Raw genomic sequence first — 23,395 nt, 5'->3', positions numbered from 1 at the left:
ACTGACACCTGGTTGGCCCCCTACGCAATTATGGATTACGTCTCTTTCAAGATGTAATGGTGCCAAAAATTTATCTTAAACCTACCTAATGCTAGTTTGACTGACTGGACCTTATTTATACCCCAACACATGGCAGATTTCAGCATGATGGTGAGCCTTTTAAACGCGACCAATAGCAAAGCAGACAGCGGTACTTTTAATTACTATGTTAATAACTGTATAGTTTGTTAGATGGTTGGTAAAAAATACACTCATATAATATGTTTCAATACGCAATAAAGATCTTAAAAGAACAATGTATTTGAGTATTTAATTTTTTACACTACGACTTGGAATTATGGGTAATCCAGAGCGTAGATTAAAACCATAACCGTTTAGACAATGTGTTAGCGACGATGGATACCAAAAAGCGGTACAATGATGAAATGATGAAGTGTGTATGTATGGGGCACATTTCGGGTCAGTTGTCTGCGGCGGTGGAGTGTTTGGGGTGGGGGGACATCACCGGAGTGGGGGGTTTTTGATGGGTGTAGTACTTCATTTGGGGCACACGCAAATAATGTTGCTTATTGTTGATTACGTTGCTATTGTTGTGTCATTACGCCATTGTAGCAGCCGTTGGGAAACCTAAACCTGAGTTGTGGACCTTAGGCTAGAGCAATTTAGATTTGCGGATTTTAATTTGTTTGTTAAACCAGACTGTAATGCTTAGGAAACCTGTTTGATGCTTACAGCATTGTATGTATAAATGTCCCAACAGTGTCTAATCTAATGTGTTTTGGTTATTCAGTTTTTTTTTTAAGTAAAAAAAAAAAAAGAACAATTTATAAGTATGATGTCAAAAACTTTAATTTGAGATTATGTGAACAAATGTACTTTAGGATCCAAAGCCATTTCAGGTGTAACATCACCACTAGGAGCCAGAAGTAGAGGCATTTAGTTTCAGGCCTTACTTTCACAGCTTGGAAGAGGGTGGCTCCACTCTCCTTTGTTCTGACACTGCAGCACTGGCTCCCCCACCAGGTAAAATCCAGGATCGCAGGAAAGGTGCACCTGAGCACCAGGGCTCACCTCTACACTGGAGGCATGCAGATGGGGCACAGCGCTCTCCAACCTGGGACAATCTGGATAAACAAAAAACATTAATATGAAACTTTCAAAAAGTAAACAAAACTTTTAAGCAGGTGTTGAATCTCTCTTACCAGCGCAGAAAATGCTATTGAGGTTAACTTTGACTCGGCCTGCAACACCATTAAGAAAATCAGGCCAAGCCAGGACATTTCCTCTATGGGTCACATGGGAAGCCGGACAGCTGCTGGCCAGAACCTTAATCTGTTTATTAACATAAAATACGGATTTCATTGTACTTAATTGAAAGATATAAAACATGCACCTTTGTATTTGAGTCAATTTGCCTAAGTCTAATCTAATTTTTGACAATGTTAACTCCAAGCACTGACCAACTAACAATGATAATGGAATCAGTGGTGTTAACTTGGACAGAGAAAATTGATATCAACCTGTTGTGGAGTCAGGACACGATCCCAGATGTTGAGCTGACTGATGGACCCAACAAAAGACTCAACAGGGTTGAAGCCCTCGCCTCTCTGATCCTGATCCTGACCTAAAACCAGAACCCCTCCACCTGCAGAACAATTTTAGCACCGAGGTTAATGACTTCACAAAAACCTTCCCCGAATAAAGGAGACAAAAAGAAAACGCCTCTAGTCCAAGCTGAGGATAGCACTACACCTGGGATAGTGGTGCCGACTGACAGGCTTTTGCCTCCATCTGAGGGCTTCCCATTGATGTAAATCCTCCAGTCTCCATCCCAGCTCCTCCATGATACACCAATGTGATACCACTGACCGGTGTTAACAGCTGGGCAATCCGTAATCCGCTCCTTACCGTTCACATACAGCACCCACCTGCAAATCAGATTAAGGAATGAAACAGCTGTTGAGTATAAACACTTCAGTGAACAAAGAGTTTAACTTTAATTTTCTTTTTTCTGGCGTTTCTGACCCATTGTAGTCTATCAAAAGGAAAGCATTGTCGCTCCCTTCTACGGCGTAGGACAAGGGCGTGCCATAATTATTGGTGTCTGTTGACTTCATCCAGAAGGTACAGGTGATTTCTGTCAGCGCTGGCATTACTCCATCCATCATCACATAACTGTGGATACCAGACACCTCAAAGTCCAGGTTGAAGGCAGAGGACATCTCTGGGAGGACACATCAGGAAATTATCAAACCATTTCTGTAAGATGTAATTTTTAAACCAACGTTAAGATAAAGATAAATGCATGCTTACACAATGTGCTTCCAAAACAACATACCTGCTAAAACATACATTTAAAGGTATAGTGGAGGATATTTTTTCTTGATGGATCATCAAAATAAGTGGTCCTCCTAATTGTCAATCATTCTGGTGATATGTTTACATAAGGCCGTCCTACGTGCTCGTCCCCATTTTAACTTACCCGTGGTGAGTCTGACATAGTGGAAAAAAATTGCAAATCTTTTGGAAAGTAAGCTTGTATGAGCGATGCAAACAGCAACTTTTAAACAGAGAGTGCACAAGGAGAAATGGGCTCGTGCACGCTCTCACACGCGTTTAATAGGCGTTCCCTCTCGGGAGTGCGTACTGGGTTGAGCATGTCAACAGGTCTAAAAATTCTCAAAAATCCTCCACTATACCTTTAATTCTATACGGAAGACTTTTTAAAATATGGACAAATGTGTAATTTTACTGAGACAACATTCCCATCGTTTCCCAAACACCCACAAGAATTAGTAACAAACAATATACGTACTAGATGACCCTCTCAGAAAGGGGTCCATTATAAAAACATACGTACCACCATCCCTCACAGCTAGAAGGTACATCTTCACTATAGGGAGTGTATAGGGGAGTGTTGACCTAGTGGTTAGAGCAATGTGCTCTGAGAAGGTTGCAAGTGCCTGGTTCAACCCCACAGCTTGCACTAACCCCACACTGCTCCCCGGGCGCCACACAATAGCAGCCTACTGCTCCCCAAAGAGATGGATCAAAGGCAAAGAGTGAATTCCCCCATAGTGGGACAATAAAGGTCCAAAACTATAAAGGATTTGTCAGAAATTTCAAAAGTTAAACTCCAAACAGGTGTATTATATAATTATTTGGAGTCCTACCCTTTGCAAACACTTTGCAAATCCATGTTTTAAGCTTTGTAATGTTAGTTCCTAACTCCTGGTCTCATTGAAATAAAAAACTAAAACCCCTCAAACCCATCAAAACCTTCTCAAAGAAATAATGCAAAAATAAAATACTATCTAAAACATAAAGATTGTTTTATTCAACCCAAAAGCATTGAGAAATAGTTTGGGGGCAGATCTCCTTACTACCTGTGTGACATTTTATTTCTTCCTCTCAATGCCTTTTACTGTCCAGAATTCCTTGTGCCGCCGGTTTTTCTTTCGTCCTTTTCTTCCCCTGATTGTTATTACTCTAACTCATATACACTATATTGCCAAAAGTATTTGCTCACCCATCCAAATTATTGGAATCAGGTGTTCCAATCACTTCCATGGCCACAGGTGTATAAATTCAAGCACCTAGGCATGCAGACCGTTTTTACAAACATTTGTGAAAGAATGGGTCGCTCTCAGGAGCTCAGTGAATTCCAGCGTGGAACTGTGATAGGATGCCACCTGTGCAACAAATCCAGTCGTGAAATTTCCTCGCTCCTAAATATTCCACAGTCAACTGTCAGCTGTATTATAAGAAAATGGAAGTGTTTGGGAACGACAGCAACTCAGCCACGAAGTGGTAGGCCACGTAAACTGACGGAGCGGGGTCAGCGGATGCTGACGCGCATAGTGCGAAGAGGTCGCCAACTTTCTGCAGAGTCAATCACTACAGACCTCCAAACTTCATGTGGCCTTCAGATTAGCTCAAGAACAGTGCGCAGAGAGCTTCATGGAATGGGTTTCCATGGTCGAGCAGCTGCATCCAAGCCATACATCACCAAGTGCAATGCAAAGCGTCGGATGCGGTGGTGTAAAGCACGCCGCCACTGGACTCTAGAGCAGTGGAGACGCGTTCTCTGGAGTGACGAATCGCGCTTCTCCATCTGGCAATCTGATGGACGGGTCTGGGTTTGGCGGTTGCCAGGAGAACGGTACTTGTCTGACTGCATTGTGCCAAGTGTAAAGTTTGGTGGAGGGGGGATTATGGTGTGGGGTTGTTTTTCAGGAGCTGGGCTTGGCCCCTTAGTTCCAGTGAAAGGAACTCTGAATGCTTCAGCATACCAAGACATTTTGGACAATTCCATGCTCCCAACTTTGTGGGAACAGTTTGGAGCTGGCCCCTTCCTCTTCCAACATGACTGTGCGCCAGTGCACAAAGCAAGGTCCATAAAGACATGGATGACAGAGTCTGGTGTGGATGAACTTGACTGGCCTGCACAGAGTCCTGACCTCAACCCGATAGAACACCTTTGGGATGAATTAGAGCGGAGACTGAGAGCCAGGCCTTCTCGTCCAACATCAGTGTGCGACCTCACAAATGCGCTTCTGGAAGAATGGTCAAAAATTCCCATAAACACACTCCTAAACCTTGTGGACAGCCTTCCCAGAAGAGTTGAAGCTGTTCTAGCTGCAAAGGGTGGACCGACGTCATATTGAACCCTATGGATTAGGAACGGGATGTCACTTAAGCTCATATGTGAGTCAAGGCAGGTGAGCAAATACTTTTGGCAATATAGTGTATGTGCAAATGCAAACATCCCAATGTAAAATTAAAAAACTATTAATTAAAAAGATGTTGGAAAAAGAACCCCAACAAAGCCAAGCATACAAGACATTTAATATAAGTGCAAAAATGTCTTAAATAAAAGACATTTTACCTTTTGGTATATACATATTTTTTAAACTGTAAAATAACAATAACAAAAATGGGCTTTAGGGCTACGGTATCTCTAGGACAGAACCACAAAATGACATAATGCAGTTTATGCCACTCTAACGAGAGATAATTCTAAGTCAGCAGCCAGACCGTTGAGGTGACAAAGCATGCTGTTTGTAAGGGGAACGTTTCTCAGGGTAGAAAATTGAATTACTTTCTATTTTTACACAGAACATCAGCAGATGTATTAAATTATTTATATCAATATAGAAAAGTTTAATCTTCAGGAATAAAATCTGAAAATGATTATGTATAAAAAAATAAGACGTTCTGCTGCTTCCATTCACATGTTTTACACAATAATTACCTGGCTTGTTTATCTAATGTAGGCTATTCTAGTTGTATAGTTACTAGATAGAAGTGCTGGAATAAACTAATACACTTACGGTATAAATATGTGTAGTTGTTAAAACTAACTAATAGAAATTAGTGTCTGTATCACTGCTGTCATAATCTATGCCCTTTGAAGACTAGGGTTTGTGGGAATTAACCACCGCTATGAGTTAGAGCCATACAGGGTTTACTGCAGGGTGCTTTTAAATCCCCGGGTAGGGTGACAGTCTGATAGGTTTTTCAAGCCGTTTGTTTCAGGTAACCTTTATCACTGGACAACTGAACAAATAAATTTACCTCTTAGGTGCCTGTGTGCAATTTGGAGACTTTGTTAGACCAAGATGATTATTATTCTACTTTGCTTGTACTGTATGTAAAGTCATATATAATTTCATTGTTTTTCAGCAAATCTGGGCCGTGAGCTTGGCTGCTTCCAAGATTTTGTTTTTACTTATATTTTTACTTTATCGTAAATTATAAAAATGTAATAAAATAAAAGCCTAAAAAAACAGAAAAGTAAAGTTTCTTATATTTCATGTTGTGTTTTCTTTTCTGCAGTTGCCATGGTAATTTGGCATCTGTCTCATACAGTAGTACCTGTCTCACACCTGGATCCGTTGAACCCAGGGAGGCAGCGGCAGGTGTAGGACCCCTTGCCGTCAAAGCAGCTTGCTCCGTTCACACAGGGGTTAGGGGTGCACTCGTCCACGTCCACCTCGCACAGCCAGCCTCGAAAACCCTCTGCACACTCACACCTGAGCCAGGTGGGAGGACATAAAGATGCACAACAGATTTGTTTTGATTAAAACCCTCCTTGGTTTTTGTAAGCATCAATGCAAGCTTTCTATCAACCGTTTTGTTCTTACCTGAAACTATTAATGCCATCTATGCACGAGCCACCGTTGAGACAAGGAGAGCTGTTGCATTCATCTATGTTGATCTCGCAGTCATCCCCAGAGAAACCCACAGCACAGTTACAGCTGTAACCTCCTGTCAGGTTTTCACACACGCCTCCGTTCAAACATGGGCTGGACAGACACTCGTTGATTTCCAGCTCACATCGAGAGCCTGTGGAAGCCATGGCAGTTATGACACAAAGCCTCTCCTTTTGTTTTTTTTTACCACCACTTTAACAATCAAAATATAGGAAATAATCTACAATTATTGGCCCAGTTTATTAGAATCATACTTTCTGATTAGCAAGAAACTGCAAATGGGTTTTTCTTTAGATTTGAAGGATGGTTTCTGGAGCAATTAGAAACTTTACAATTGAAAACAAAAAAAGACTAGCTGGATGCTCTTAAGACATATTTACTACTAACCTGTGAAGCCCTCAGCACAACTGCAGGTGAACTTATTGACTTCGTCCACACACAGCCCCTCATTCAAACAGGGGGAGGACATGCACTCGTTTACCTCATCCTCACACAGGGAGCCTAAATCAGACAAACAGAAAGTCTTTCATAGCCTTTAAAGTTACAGTGACTCTTCAGTGCAGTAATAGCAAGATCACTGATTTTCTACCTAAGAAGCCAGGCTTGCATTGACACTGGAAGTCTCCAGTCCCATCAACACACAGGCCACTGTTCTGGCAGGGAGCGGAATCACACTCATTTATGTTGACTTCACACTTTGCACCTGAGAGAGAAATATTAGTGGATGATGCTGATGGTTTCATAACAACGATGTATAACAACTCTGCGGTTTACCTGTGAAGCCAGGCATACAGGTGCAGACGTAGCCTGCTCCTACCTCCTCGCATGTTCCCTCATTCTGACAGGGATTCAGAAAACACTCATGGAAAACCTGCAGGAAGAGAATTTAGAGTTTCATTTAAAGGCAACTTATGGTTGTTACTGTTTCCCTATGCTGACATATCTGAATATTTTAAAATTGTCATACCCCCATCACACTTTTCTGCATTGATTTTCTTGCCATATACACACACACACACACACAGATGTTTTGCTAAATCAAGCTTCAGCAGCTCCTCTCTTTGACCCCCAGTGGTGGCAGAGGCAGTAATATAATCATTTCAGATGAACTGGATCAGAGACAGACTGTGCAGTGGACCCTAGGGAGCAGGGTTGGGAAACACTGGCTTACGCAATCGTATCTCAAGCAAACTTCGACTTTCTGGGGCTTGCAAAAATAGACACTACCACACCAAAAATCTGTGCTACTGCTGCTGTTAGAGTTTGAATACATTATACACAAATTACCAGAATTATGTCAATCTGGCTGATGCTAGGTTAGGTTCTTTTATGTTGTTTTTAATTTTTCAACACCGGCATAGGTTATCTGCAATGCACATCTGCAAGGCATTTCAAAAGTAATTCTGTGATAACTAGCACTGCAAAGAACATACACAATAACTCATCCAGATATCCAACAGCAGTTATTATTTCAAAAAAATGTTAGGGTCTTTCTCAATTAGCCCCATTTTTTTTTTTTTTTTGGGGGGGGGGGGGATTTTGTAATACAAATACGATTCACACTGAAGTGTAACTTTTAACAAAACAGTTTTCTTTAAAGCACATAGCCATATAAAAACATATATAAGATCTAGTTTTTTCCCCCCCTAAAGCTAAATCAGATATCTGTTGGGATCTGGAGCTGTACCACCTTCCTCCAGCAGAGTGCGCCGTGTGTCTCCTGGAGCTGGAGCCTTCCAGCACACCTGAGACGCATCTACTCATCAGGAGACCTCCCCTTTATAACCAGCTGCCAGACCTTCCTTCGACGCCGCAGTGTTGACCTTAGTTTGGAAACCTGTCTCTAGCCTGAAGCTCTGGGTGAGCTTAACCTGCCAATCTGCCCTGGTGAGCCAATCCTGAAGATTCCTATGTGGATTCCCCTGCTGCTCTCAGTGAAGAGCTGGAAACTCTGATCAAGGTCTGCCATTCAAAGTCAGAAGCTAGACGCTGCAGCTGCTCCTGTACTCTGCTGAACCAACAGTCTCTGGACCCAACGGTTCCCTCTCTCTCAAAGAGAAGCCCGGACCCAGTCAAGGTAGAATCTGAATTATCTAAAGACTCATAACTCATCTGCCTGCCCTGCTAATCAAACTATCACCTCTGCAGACTTCAGTGAACCAGCCTGGACCTGTTCCAGATCCTGTACATTATCTTGTGTTTTCTGAACCTTCAATAAACTCTGTTAAACTTTTACCCAGCCTCCCTTGTGTTCTGCATGTGGGCTAAGAACCTTAAACCCATCATGACAATATCGGGCTCTAGATACATTTCATTTCGTAGAAATATACATAGAAGTTGCACACTGATTTAAAAACATTGCTAAAAAATATCTTCAAATAAGTGTATTCCACCTTATTTTAGTAGGTAAATAAGATAATATGCAAATGGCATCTCTTAGAATAAGATAATTGGATATTTTACACTTGAAATCAGACAATGCAATTGCTTTTTTATCATTTTAAATGCAAATTGTCTTATTCCATTGGCAGAATATCTGACTTATCTGCTTAATTTAAGAAAGATGCACTTATTTCAAGAAAAAAATATTCAGATTTCTATTTTTGCAGTGCATGTTGGAAATGTTATCCCTGGCTGATTTAAATGCAGAAAATAAATAAATAAATTATACAATGAAATGAAAAGAACATTACAACTTCAGATAAGTAATTCATCATAATACAAGACTGCATCGTATGCAACAGGCAAGCTTTCATAGAATTGACAGAACTAGATATTTCCCAATATGCCCTGATTTGCTTGACCCTAAACATGTTTTATTCTAGATAAACCCATCCAGGCGGCAGAGTGAAAGCAGATTTTAAACAAATGAATAATCACCTGACTGCTGACTTCGTATTCCTCGCTGACCTCCACTTTTGGAGCATCGGTTACACTCTCCTCCTTAGCCAGAAAGCTTGAGCCAAAACCTAAACAATGACATGGAGAGAACAGAGGATGTAAGCAGGAAGAAGTCTTGTGAAATAAAAAAAAAAAGCCATGAAGATTTAGATTTTAATAAAACTTATTGCATTAGGGCAAAAGTCAGAGCCTCCTTTAATCCACTGGGATCAACTCCTTTTCATGCAGGAAATCTACAGAGCTACAAGAGAAATAACTTTTCATTAGCTATAGTCCTGGCAGAAATAGGCCTGTAGTTATATTCATAACTGGCACTTTGCTCTAACCACTGTTCATTCTTGCGCTTAGGCATTCAGTGTGGTTTATTTCTATTGCTTCACAGCAATAAAAGCCTTATTATTACCATGTCTCCTAATCCTCCTCAGCAATCCTGTTTCCAACTGGATTGAGCTGTCAAGAGACAGATCAGCCACCACACAAGTGGTGTTAGACATGGGCAGTTCCTGCACAGCAATGTCAACATTTATTGACCTGGCCTACTGAGACGTAATATAACTCACATGTAGGCCTAACTCTGTGGAAATAGTTTAACCCACTGAACGAAAAGGCAACATGATAACTTACAGCACTAATCCTTTTCTCCTCAAATTCAGATGTCTATAAACTATACCATTATAACCCTAATAACGGTGCCATTATTACAGTTAAAATAATTATTTCAATAATTAGATTAATCTAACCATGTTGTGCATGGAAGAAGATTAGAGACATTAAAAAGAAGACCACTGGAAAAAGGGGTTTTTGAACTATGATTATTCTCAGAATACTGACTTTAATCTCACAATTAGGAGTCAAATTACATAGAAATCGACCGACAAACACAATATTACAAGTAGTCGGAGTTTCCTGAGAATAATTTTTAGATTAAATAATTCTGATAATAAGTTCATAATTCTGAGAATAAAGCCAGAGTTCCAAGATTAAAAAATAAAATTTTTATCAAGTGAGAATGCTGAGATTAAAGTCAGACTGCCTCTTTGGTTTTATATAGGCAAGGCAAGGCACAATTCATTTGTAGCACAATTCAGTACATGGACAAAAAAGTGCTTTACATGAATAAGATGATAAAATAGAAGAAAAATAAATTCAGAATACAAGCAAAATCATTTGTAAAACATTTGGACAACAAAAACGCAGAATAAAAGCAAACAGGTAGAGAAGAAAATAAGACATTTGGACCTCAACCTTAAACTAATAATACCTCAGTTAGCAGTTTAACTTCAACAGTCAAAGGCAATTCTAAACAAATTGGTTTTTAATCGTGACTAAAAAAGAACTCAGGTTTTCAGCACTTTTGTTACAGATAATGGGAGAACTTTAGAGGCCTTTTTTATGGCCCTAATCCTCCTCTGTAATCATGGCTTTTGACCAATTATCTGGTATAAAAAAATGCACATTTTAAAAGGAACTCTCAAACTCTTTGTGTGATAAAATATATAATAATAAAAAAAACTAACCAAAATACAAGAACAAATAAGGATCTTCAAAAAAAAAATCAAAAACACATGCCTGAAGATATTTTAAAATAGTCATGCAATGATAAACAAAAGCAAAACGATTTCCAGTCGGCCTATTGCTCAGGATGACATTGGTCACAAAGTTAAATATTTTTAGGAGCTCAGTCTTATTTTATGAAGGCATTTTTCATGCACTGAAGGAACTAAAATAAAATATCTGGCCATAATGATGGAGGAAGAAAGAGAAAGCCTAAAACCATCCTGACTGTGAAATACGGTTCAGGCAGCTTTCAGTTGGTGTTTTACTCTAAATGGGATTATTGTATGTAAAACAATTGAAAGCAGCATCAGGAAAGAAGATAACTTTATGCAAAAAATATTAAATAAATCACTTAAGAAATGAGCCAGGAAGAGGCATGAAACATATTACCAAATAAGCTATACAATGGCTGAACCCAACAAGTAATTGCTTTGAGTACCATTCAAAAGCCCCAATTTCAATCAATACGCAGATAAACCATCAGTTCCTATGCATATAATAAACAAAAACAAGCATTTCTGGATATTAAATGACTGAAACAAATATGGCTTAATGATTTTCCAAAAAAAAAAAATGAAAAAATCAATTCCATCATACATGGCAAAATAAGTAAAGATTTAAGATTTGACAGTGTTGCAGAAAAAAAAAAAACCCTTTCAGGCCTGGATCACTTACTTGAGCAGTGCTGTATGCTGGATGCTCCGATTATTGTGGTGGTTCCATAGAAGGGACAGGAGAGGCAGTAGGAGCGCCCATGGTCGGGCTGGTAGTAATCTCTTGGACAAGGGTAGCAGGGAACCAGACCAGTGCGAGAAAAATGACCCGCATTGCAGGGAACTGAAGAGATATCAGAGGAGGATGGAAAAAGGAGTGAACAATAAAATTCATGGTTATTAGAAATAAAAGGGAAAAGTACATTAAAGCCTAATGTGGACACTCATAAATCATATAGAACCTTATGGCAATAGTCATACTGGTCTGCTTGTGAAAGCAAAGATGATGAGCTGTCAGCTAGCGTTTGGACATTTTGTTATTATTATCATTTCAGTTCTTTTTCCATCCACATTAGAAACAAAAAATAAGTCCCGCTCTATATAATTAAAGATGATAAAGCTACAGTATTATCAGTCTGCTTCACCTCCACACTCGGCCTCATCCACTGCTCCTCTGGTGACGGTGGAAGTCCCACCAGGACAGGCTAAACATTTCCTGGCACCATAACCAGGCTGGAAGTGACCCAGTGGACAGGACTCGCAGATCTCCAGCCCATTCAGAGAGTGACTGCCGGGTTTACACTGCCCTGCAGACACACACATATAACAGCACCAACAAAACTGAAAAAACTTTACTTTAAACATGTGAGGAACATTATTAGAACGAAACATTTTGCTGCTGAAGGATAAACCAAAATGCATAGGCTTAAGAGTATTTCCATCAATGAAACACACCTTTGCACTCGCTGACGCTGCGGGAGTGCAGATAGGCTGTAGATGTTCCTTCAGGGCAGGACTTGCACTCCAGCTGACCTTCCTGGTCTTGGTAGGACCCAAGCCAGCAGCTCTCACACTCATTATGTTCCAGAGAAAAATATGTTCCCACTGGACATTGGACTGCAAAGAAAAGAAATTCTACACTTAGTGACACCCTTGGTCGTGTTAATGCTATGTGCATACATTTTAATTTATTTAACTTAAATATATTATTTTTTTAATCTTACCACACATTCTGCCTTTGAGCACAGAGCCTGGCCTGCAGAACAGGGAGGCCTTTTTGCTCTCAAGTGATCTGGGATCAGCAATGATCATCTCTGAGGATAAGTGGTAACTGGACAATGGCTGTTTCGCCAAGGTCCGTTTCAACCGATTGGTGAGCTGTTCTAGAGTACGCAAAAGCCTCTTCTGATTGGCCACCTCCACTGAGTCGTTCCTCGACAGAGGCAGAGGGATGCTTGCTGGGGGAATGGGCAAAGATTAATGCGTTGACATAAAGAGACTACTGGAGAAAAAAAAAACAAATGAGTGTTTTGTAGTGTTATTTCTGGGTTTCAGCTCTGTTTTTTCCAGCATTGAGACCACTAAATTATCTCCCGGATCTCCACAATGCTTTTAATACCAATGGAGAAACTAAAAAGTAGGTTTTTCTAAAGCTATGGGAGGTGTCTGCATCCTCATCATTAGTTTCAGCCTTTCTAATAAGGGCTGGGAAGAGGAATTGGGTGTTATCACAGTAGTTTTATAAGCAAAATGAGAGATTACTGTTATCATGCTCGAGCAAGTGTAGACTAAAACAGCAATTGTCAACTCAAGATCGAATAACTATATTTAAATCAAAATATTAATTGAATTAGCACTTTAACAATTATATTATTGCTCAACGTTTTTCTCCATCTCCTTCTGATTAAATACAACACCAGAGGCTTTCTTAAAAAGCTCAGCAAAGACAGTTTGCTTTTAAACGTGTGCTTTAAACACTCAGTGCAGCTTGGTCTCAGCTACTAGTCAGTTTGTATAAATAGAAAGAGTGCGTCTTCTCCTCCCTTTTTCATCGGGGAGGTTAGGGGCACGCTGGTATCTAAATGCTCTTTATAAAGTATAACTATAAGTAATCAAAAAAACTGAATCATCTATTAGCATGGGTTATTCATTGCAGCTACACGGTGTGATCCATTTACTGCGAGGGATCTGGGTCACACATTTTAGAAAAACTGCTCATCCTATACCAGATTTCTTCATGCAACACCCAGAAACAAAACAGTGAGAAGGCTAACCTGCTGCATGGCGCCTAAAGAGGAGTGTACCCATGCAGACCACCCACAGTCTGCCATATTCTTTGTTAATTCCAATTTGTGTTGTTGCTAATCTATTTGCTGTACAGGGCATCCAGAAACACTGAGTATTATTCTACCTGTGATGTTGAAATAAATTTGGATCTTGTGGTCTCTGGTTGGACCTCTGATCTTTCTGTGCCTCTTGCTGCGGTGATGAGGTCTCGCGCTGCTTTCCTGCTGACGACTCGGGAGCTGCCTGGTCCCTGTGACGAAGCCTGACTCAAAGTAGGCATAGTCCTGTGCACCCTGAGAGCCCCAGTTGTTGGCCCACCCTCCTGGTGCTGTTGTTATGAACAATAAAGTCATAACTGTTCACTGAAATTGCAAATTAAACATTTTAACACTAGAGGGATCACCTACCAATAGAATATCCATTCTCATAGTCATAGTTGTACTCTAGACAGTGACCCTGAGACATGACCTCCAGCTTACAGGTGATTTCATCGCTGCTACAAATGTTTGGAAGCTAAAGAGAAGGGGAGGGAGCACAGTTAAGCAGGCTGCATGTATGCTTCATGGAGTGTGTATGCATTGCTCCTTACCATGCTTCCCAGTTTAGCATTAAAATCACCAGCAAACGACTTGATGAGGTCTGCATCATCACATCGAGATGCTTTAAACAGCATCTCAAAGGGCTTATACCCATTATTGGCTATACGGTTCACTGAAACAGAAACAAAAAAAAGAAGAATATGCTGTATTTCATTTTATAACAGAGATTTGACTATAAATCCCTTCTGAGGTCAGAAAACATATTCCAGAAGCATTTGTGCACTCACATGAGCAGTCTGGTCTGTCTGAAGAGTAAGCCGGCTCCCAAACTCCATTGTAGGCACAGAAATAGCTGTGCACTGCATCTTGAGCGAAGCTGTATCCTTCTTTACACTGCAGAGTACAATTAACTCCATCCTCTTCTTCAATGCAGATGAACTCTCCGTTCACCGGGACGTACGGCTGATCACAAGTCATCCCTGGGCGAGACGAAAACACAACAGGATATATCAATAACACATCATGCAGGTGCAGCCAGCGTCTTTTGATGCACCTCAGTACATTTTTATTTCTGATTATTTTGACTTAAGTGCATACACAGAATCATATACCCAACCCTTAGTTTATTAGGAAATTAAAATAGTACTTAAAGCCAATAAAAAATTATTTTAGTATTGATATTTAAATCTGGAACGTATAAGTAGGCAGTATACAGTGTGCTGGATCCTCATTAACAAATATATCAGCTCCTCAGTTGCCTCTGGTCTAGTGTGAAGTCTCCTTGGAAGCCATGTCTTCATCTGGTGGTGGATGTGTATTTAAGTTCAAAGTTAGGGCAGCTATTCACCAGGTCATTTTAAAGACTCATATGTCTATATATTTCAACAAGCTTCATGGAGGGTTTATTTTCCAGCAGGACTTGGCACATGCCCTCAAATTATTAGTAAAAATGCACCGATATGAGCTTTTATAATGACAGCATTACTGTTGTTGGATGACCAGAAAATCCACCTGATCCTAAAGCCCACCTAGAATCTAAGGCATATTAACAATGTAAGCAATAAGCAATGAGCACAAGCTAAAGAGAACTATTTTAGATGTATATAAAAGCAGTCTAACCTTCCTCACCTCTTCAGCTCTGCCACAGGCTGATTACCTTCATAACAAAACAACCAGGTTTTGAGTTTATGAACTAAATTGTACATAAAATTTTTTTTTAATTGGCATAGATTTATATGTATAAAATATTTTCAGTAGTCTTATGTGATAATTGGTTCATATTTTGAATAACTTGACTTTCCACTGGTATGATTATTAAAAATAACATCTTTAACTATATATATATGTAATAAATAGTTATAACTTTGACTTTGGTGTCATTTTATGAATTGAGTTACTCAAAATATTAGCTTTACAGTGGGATTATAACTTATGAAAATACAGTGAGATATTCTAAACAGCAAGAGTTTTTTATACTATATTTCACTATTTTTTTTATATCCCCTTCTTGCATTTTGGTTATTTTTAATCTCATCAGAGTGCTTTTCTGTTGATATTTGTTTACCCTCTAAAAACAACATAAATACGGTTGTTTCTAGGTGAAAAAAGCATTATTTTTCATATCTATTTAAATAAAAAATGGAATAAAATGAACAAAAAAAATAAAAAAAATATGAATCGCCGTAGAAGTGAATAGGTTTTCCAGTCAAACCTTGAACAGTTATGGTGAGGTTGCAGACGCGGTTGTTTCCTGCTGCATCTGTTGCAGTGTACTGGACCACAGTTTCTCCTACTGGGAACAGGAAGCCTGGTTTATGGCTGCTGGTCACAGTAAGGCGACCACCTGTGGACAAAAAAAGTGATTGAAAGGGAAGAAAAATGAAGTGAAGAATTGATCTTAGAACTGAACCAAATCACTGTGGCGGTATTCAGTATCCCCATGAACAAAAACAAACCACAACAATGAGAAAAAAAAATAGTGAAAGAATGTTTCCTTTTTTCTATTAGTCACCCTAAACAACCAGTAGTTGTGTTTATTACCAGGTCCACTCCGTTCGAACCAACTATCAGTTTTACCCATAAGACAGACTTATTTAGTCCTGTTTCTCTCTTAGACAGAGTTATGGGTTCAGCTTTTACTTTATTGAACTATATGTGCTCTATTTCATCTCTTTAACATGAAAACTGGCTCAGAGAGTGTCTGCTCAGCTGTATCTTTCCCAGGCAGAGAACCTTTTGAAACTAGGTTCCCGTTACTTTTACTAACATAGAAAATATTTATAGATCAGGGCTTCTGTGTTGGTTTTGTATGCCTGCTTCTGTTTCCTTGAATCCCCAGTTGGCCGTTCAGACTTAGCCTGCTTCTGGGATTTGGCTCTCTCTCTCTCTCTCTCTCTCTCTCTCTCTCTCTCTCTCTCTCTCTCTCTCTCTCTCTCTCTCTCTCTCTCTCTCTCTCTCTCTCTCTCTCTCTCTCTCTATATATATATATATATATATATATATATATATATATATATATATATATATATATATATATATATATATATATATATATATATATATATACATATTTCCAGTTAATCTGGATAAAAAAAAGCTTTTGAACAGATCCTTTAGAGGATGAAAACATTGCAATTAGCACGTTGTTGAAAAACGTCATTGCATAAAATTTGATCTAAAGTGTGATGCTCTCAAACTTTGATGGCAGGTGCAAAAAAACAAATGTGAGAATAATAAATTAAAACAATAAGCACATCTGTAAGTGGAAGAGATGCAGAATTGAAACTATGGGAAAAGTTAGTGATTTGCCTTCACTGGACCCCAATCCACCTTCACTATTAACAACGGGAAATAACGTTCCAGAAAGGCTGACAAACGTCTGGAGTCTGCCTTTATATTTAGCTTATAGTGTGTGTGTTTATATGTGTGCTCCTAAAGAGCCATGACTATAAATAGAGCTGGCATCAGGGTGTGGGCCTGGAAAAACAAAACACTGACGTTGAAGCGCTGCTGGGCTGACGTCGTGTGGACCCAGAGCAGCCGCAGCACTCTGTTATTAGTGTGCAAGTGTGGGTGTGTGTGTTATTGAAGCCTTTTGATGGGGGCGCACCTCCGCAGACAGGTGGGATTGAATTACTTTGACTTGTTTGCTAGGCTAGGGGCCCAGTTGCGTTCATTAACTCAGACCAGAACCTTCTGCATGAGAACGCAGCAGTGTGAATAATGTGTAAATAGAAAGTCAGAGTGAATTGAAGCTGTTTTGGTGCAGCTAGAGTGCCAAGATAAAGTGTCCAATATTTAGTCTGTTTGGTAGACTGGCCTCAAAGCCCTCCTCTGCTGGAAGATTAGTCTGAACAGATTGTTTATCAGATCTTCATAACAAAAGCAGGTGTTCAACAGAACTCTTGGGTTTTTAAGAGACCATCTGGCTCATTTAGTTTAATGTACCATGGATGAAACTGACTGCTTTGACTTAGTTTTTTTGGTCTAAGAAACAAACCAGTGATATGGCTTTAAGAGGATCTCTAGTCTCAGAGATAGATTCACATTAACCATGTGATGTTTAATTCTCATATTGCACAGAAGCTGCATCTAACAGACTGGCGTCTCTTATTTCTACTAAATGCATTGATATTTTTAAAAGCTTGGTCAACATAGCTTAAAATACAAATATTAGAGAGAAGATGCCGCATTAGCTTCTTTTTTCAGTAGAAACAAAAGAAGAAAAAAAAAACAAAAGGCAATTATGCTCTCTAGATGAAAAATAAGCATTATTAAGATTTTTTCCCTCTTAAGTGATATATATATTTATTAATTCAGAGTACTTTTATTTTTTTATTTGACTTAATAATGCAGAAGCTCTTCAAGTACAGTATGTTAAACCAGAGTGTTTACAGTCACTCCTCAAGGGTGTGCTGTTGTGCATGTTTTAGATTTCAGTGCACCTGAAACAAATGAACTAGTTACTAACATATGGAGGACTAATCCTGCCATAATTAAAGAGAAGAAAAGACACTTCTAAAATATAGGAGTCAGAGAGCCCTGATGTATGGTGAAATACACAAAGAGGCAAAGATGAAATAATATTCTGCATCTCTAAGAAGTCTAAAGGAGATGTGGGGTATGGTGCTAACATCTGTATGAAAATCAAAACATTAAGTCAAAGGTCACATTTTCGTTGGAGATATAAAACATCCCATTAATAATATCAAGGCATTGATTGTGGAAATATAAATACTGTAGCGTTAAAATTCATCTTCCAAACTGCCCTTTGAACAACGTCTAGACTTACAATCAGTCTGTGTTTTCACTCCAGATCACATTACATGTAAATCAAGCTCGTTTCCAAAACGCTGTCAAAAATATTTCCATCGTCTCCAGGAAACATTTTTCAAATCTTTATGGAAGAAAAAAAGCTTTACGTCAATTTAATTATTTTACATCTTTCTAGAAATGAACTACTTGTTTTTTTTTTTTTTTATTGAGTATTGAGTATTTTATTTGAGTAAACTCTCCTTTTACAATCCATATTTGTGTTTGTAACATACAGTAGATCAACTCCCAGTTGTTTGGGATAAAGTTTCCCAGGAGGATTTTTTTATAGCTGCATTTCCATTGTCTAAGGAAGGGTTTACTTTAGCTACAGAATTAGAGAGTCCAGTAAAGAGTAAAGGAATTCAGAGTTCAAATGTAGAAACAAATGTGTATGAAGCTGTTTGCACAAAGGAAGAGAAGGAAAAAACAAATCTGCAAAAATAAAACAAGATTCTGCAAAAAAAAATTCTGAGCAAAAAACAAAGTTTATGTAAGTGCTATGTAACTACGAAGAAATTAAAGCTCCAAAATGGAGAAACATATCTGAGATCATGAATGCTGCAAGTTTAATAAGTTTAACTTTAAACAAAGAACAACTATTCTTTACAATATATCACCATATTTACATTACACCCTAAAATAAAAAGTAGGAATAAAGGAAAACAATTCAACAAGCTCTGTTAAACCCTTTGTTTTTATTTATGAGTTATTTAATGTTTTATTTCCATGTTAACTTTTCAGGCTTGATGGCTTTTATGAAATAGGTGCACATATGGTTTGAACTACAGTCATGGGAAAAAGGGAAAACTTTACAACTGTTTGTACAGTCATGAAAAAAAAATGGCAGCCATGTTCAGCTAATGATCTGCAAAACCATCTGCAGCTAGAACCTCAGCTAGAGCAATAGTTAAGGTAGATTGCTCCTTTGAAGAATGGGAAGGGCTTTTGTTAATGTTAACCTTAGATAACTTATGTTTCCTCTAATTGTCATGTGTCTGGGGAAAGACACAAGCTCCCTGAGTAGCTTAAGGACTACAGTGAGAAATATTAGATGTACCAATACTAAAGTTTTGAGAAAGCAAGTTACATTCAATTCCATTTTGCTTATCCTGGCTGGGGTCGCTGGTGCCTATCTCCAGCTGTCAATGGGCGAGAGGCGGGGTAAACCCTGGACAGGTCGCCAGTCCATCGCAGGGCAACACAGAGACAAACAGGACAAACAACCATTCACGCACACACTCACACCTATGGAGAATTTAGAGAAGCCATTTAACCTAACAGTTATGATTTTGGACTGTGGGAGGAAGGTGGAGTACCTGGAGAGAACTCATGCATGCACAGGGAGAACAAACTCCATGCAGAAAGACCCCGGGTCGGGAATCGTACCCAGAACATTCTTGCTCCAAAGCACGATTGCTACCCTCTGCTCCACTGTGAAGCCTAGCAAGTTACATGGCTTAGTAAAAGAATAAGAGATTACAGAAGCAATCTCCATTTGTTTATTTTTAATCTACCAGTAAGTAATTATTATTCTCAACTTAAAATAAAAAAAATTAAATAAATAAAACTTGGTCATGAGATGGGTAGTATCTTATAGGTAAGAGTCCTGCTTTAGCCAGGTTTCTGCTCTGGAAGAAATTTGACGTTATATCTTTTAGAGATAACTTTTTGTTCTTATTAAAACATTGACATTTTGCACAATGAAAGTGTGCTGAAGCTTGTGATACAGTATAAACTCCTGTAACTGTTTATCTCTCCCTGTAACAATTTAATTACACAGCTTTCTACTGTAATAAAAATCATAAAATATTATAAGCATTACATGATTATATCTATTAATAAAAAACAACAATAAATGTCACTTGAATATGACCAAATTTGACTTAATTTAATACATTTTTCACATCTGTCCTTCTCACCTCTCCAATAATTGTGCAAATATGCCACTTTAACAACTTTCTGGATGCTGTTTAGATATGATTCATTAACTAAATCCTCTTTGAAAATCGGCAGTGGATGCTTGAAATGTAGCACAAATATCCACAAACTGTAAGAACTCCATTAGCTACTCACATCTGCAGTAGAATCCATTCAAACCGGCCCTTCCCAGTCAAACGCCAGCCGAATGGCAGCCAACTTCCCTGCAGCTCCCAGAAAAATCTCCTTCAATTTCCAGCCACTGGCCTTCTCCTGGGCTTGCTTATTATTTTACTCTGACTCCTCCCTTTCACTGAATTACAGGGTCTGACCAGGAGAAGGTGCTTCTCTTTAGATCTTGATGTCCACAAATCATGACATAAAGAATATTTTAGCACAAAGATTGATGTTTAAAAAGGAATTGTAGAGGACCAGCCAAGGACCTATCAAGGAAAGTGGGGAAATGTTGAATGGCTACTCTGCTACAGCCACCATAAATGGCAATACTGATTGACCCCTGTTTATGTTTTTGCTTCATCATGTACCTGAATTTAGCATAGAGAGAAAGAAATTGCACGTAGCATCTCACTGAGCAGATGGGTCTTAAACTGTGTGTATGTTGGATAGTAGGGCTGTTATAGTTATTTATTAGTGACTGGGGAGCTGTCTGGGGTTACACTGCTTTTTGTGACTGCTAGAGACAAGCACCAGCCACTAACCATGATCCTTTAGGGGTAAGAGATGAGGACAATGGTTGGATCCTAAAGGATCCAAATAAAGTGAATATCCAACTAAAGTGATAAATCCAAGTATCACTTTGCTTGGATTTATCACTTTATTTGGATTTAGTTTTTACATATGCATAGATGTACATACATATATATATATATACAGAAGAGCTGCTATATGTGTATATATTTTATCTCTTTTTAATTCTTCTTCTTATTTTTTTAATCTTTATTATATTGTGTAGTTGGATGTGGGTATATAAATATATAAAACTTTAACTGGAGCGTGTAACAAAAGTAATTTCCCTCTGGGATTATTAAAGTATTTCTGATTCTGATAGTCCTCATAAATCAATACCTGCAGGAGGGCATCATTATTCTTTATCCTCCATGGCTTTGAACATTTAAATCTTATTTTTTAGCTTTTGTTGTGACAAAAAGGGCCATTTCCTTTTCTTTTTACCATGTCAATGATCTTCTAAAACGTTTTAATTTGCATTTTTTTTAACATATCCTCATTGATATCAATCCAAATGCAATAAAACTGACTTGTATGTCAGAGCTCTTGTTAAAGTTTAAACTTTGTCAGAGGCTTTTTACCATCTTACCTTGCAACAGAAATGGAATAATGCAAACAGCAATGTCAAATAAAGATTAAGTTAGGCTAAAAATACAAAAAGGATTGGGTGTGTTTCCATAATTATACAAATGAAATGTGAAAAATTGATGGAATGAGGACACATTCCCACCAAATAACCTTTTTCATTGCAATAACACCTGCTTCTCTCCGCCGTCTCCGTCTGTTCTAACATTAATGACATTAGCAGGCACAATAACCACTTCATCAGTTTTATTCTTTCTGTCTTTCTCTTGAACACAGACACCAATGTCCACTTTCTCCATCCTTTATTCCCAGACAGAAAGCCTCCACCTCATTCCAATTTTCCAATTAGTCACTGGGAAAAATCGTGTTTGACCCTAATCAGCGGAGACGGTCAGCGGAGGAGGGTAGAACAGAGTAAAGCATACAAAAAGCAGATGAGCGCACATACCTGAGTTATCTGAAAACTCTGGTAACTCCCACACCACAGCTGCCTCTGTGTTTGTAGCTTGGACTGCTGGGGGGGACCTACACCTGTCAATGAATGGAGGTTCCGTATCTGAAAATACAAATGGAACATATTTTTATCTGAACCCACAATCATCACAGAAACAAAAAAACATTTGGTTTATTTTGATGAGTTTCCTAAAAATGTGACAAAGTGAAGCAGATTTACAGTATTAATAACAGAACGCTGCACAGTGGTCTGACTTTTTAAAGTCAGAGGGCACCGGTGGAACACATGTCTCTAATAAAAACCCACAGCGTTCCACAGCCATAACAACACATGGAAATGTTCATGGCTACCATGCTTGAGGTTTCTCCCCCCGACTGCAGTGATTACTGACTGGGGCTGACATGAGACGCCCTCGTTTTTCATTCCCTACAGAAACGAGCTCTGGCACCTGTTAGACCAGATAACTAGGGAACATCTCAATGAAACCCCATTTTTAACCTAAGAATAATTCAAAAAATACATGTTTAAGTGTCTTGAGTTAGAGTGGAAAGGAAAAGCTGCAAAAATTCAGATTTATGACCTTAAAAACCAGTGATTCCGTAAACTAATTGTACCAAAAGGAAAACATTTACTGTAGATTTTCAGAAACACAAGAGCAAGAAGAAGACTAATTTAACTGCATAAAAGATTTTATTTTTCCACAAATTGTGGATGTCTTGCCTATATCCCACCCCCTCCTTGCAGTTAAACACCCCAGTAAAGTTACCACAGAGGCCACACAAAAAGCTCACCAATCACAGAGACTGTAAAAGAGCAATTGGCCTGGTTCCCAGAGCGGTCAGTTGCAATGTAGGTGATGGTTTCCCTGCCAATGGGCAATAGTTGAGGCGGGTTGTACACCGGTTTCACCTGCACCGCCACCTGCAGATGGAAGTGACAGGAAAGTAAGAATTAACAAGTTTTAAACTAGCTTTTTCTTGTCTTATAGATAATATCTTTCAGTCTGTAACCTCTTCTTGAGAGTTGTCGGCAGCTGTTGGAACGTTCCAGCTGACGTTAGCGGTGCCACGCCGTTCGTCCGTCTCTGCAACAATATCTGCAGGACATTGGAGCTGTGGCACCTCTGTATCTGTGGACACAAAGAACAGAAAAAAAAAAACAGATAAGCACTTCATCAGATTAAATCTGGCTTGACATTAAAGCGAGATGTTACATGACTTTTATCCAATTACACCAATTACACCCCGGTGATCTTACTCTGCTCTCTGTTTCACAGAGGGAGTCGCTGCATGAAGTCATTAACCTCTTATCTCTTATCAACACATCATACATTCATTATTGATCATTATCCAATAAAAGATAAAGAGAATAACCATCATTTCAACA

General features: G+C 38.9%; 1 protein-coding gene across 1 annotated transcript in view; it reads right to left on the bottom strand.

The window, feature by feature from the left end:
• svep1 (sushi, von Willebrand factor type A, EGF and pentraxin domain containing 1) overlaps positions 1–23,395 on the bottom strand; it is a 138,892-nt gene that overhangs the window by 28,096 nt on the left and 87,401 nt on the right. Inside the window, 23 exon segments of the mRNA XM_038270314.1 lie at positions 954–1,124; positions 1,203–1,332; positions 1,521–1,645; positions 1,753–1,928; positions 2,026–2,224; positions 5,878–6,035; positions 6,147–6,348; positions 6,603–6,716; positions 6,805–6,918; positions 6,990–7,086; positions 9,096–9,184; positions 11,349–11,510; positions 11,812–11,973; positions 12,122–12,283; positions 12,391–12,624; positions 13,578–13,781; positions 13,861–13,966; positions 14,043–14,164; positions 14,280–14,471; positions 15,704–15,835; positions 22,004–22,111; positions 22,801–22,930; positions 23,020–23,138. Of these exon segments, the coding sequence (XP_038126242.1) occupies positions 954–1,124; positions 1,203–1,332; positions 1,521–1,645; positions 1,753–1,928; positions 2,026–2,224; positions 5,878–6,035; positions 6,147–6,348; positions 6,603–6,716; positions 6,805–6,918; positions 6,990–7,086; positions 9,096–9,184; positions 11,349–11,510; positions 11,812–11,973; positions 12,122–12,283; positions 12,391–12,624; positions 13,578–13,781; positions 13,861–13,966; positions 14,043–14,164; positions 14,280–14,471; positions 15,704–15,835; positions 22,004–22,111; positions 22,801–22,930; positions 23,020–23,138 (3,408 nt within the window).

The sequence above is a fragment of the Cyprinodon tularosa genome, unplaced genomic scaffold, assembly GCF_016077235.1.
Source record: "Cyprinodon tularosa strain WSP-4 unplaced genomic scaffold, ASM1607723v1 ctg76, whole genome shotgun sequence".
Classification (NCBI taxonomy): Eukaryota; Metazoa; Chordata; class Actinopteri; order Cyprinodontiformes; family Cyprinodontidae; genus Cyprinodon; species Cyprinodon tularosa.
This window is presented reverse-complemented; position numbering and strand designations above follow the sequence as displayed.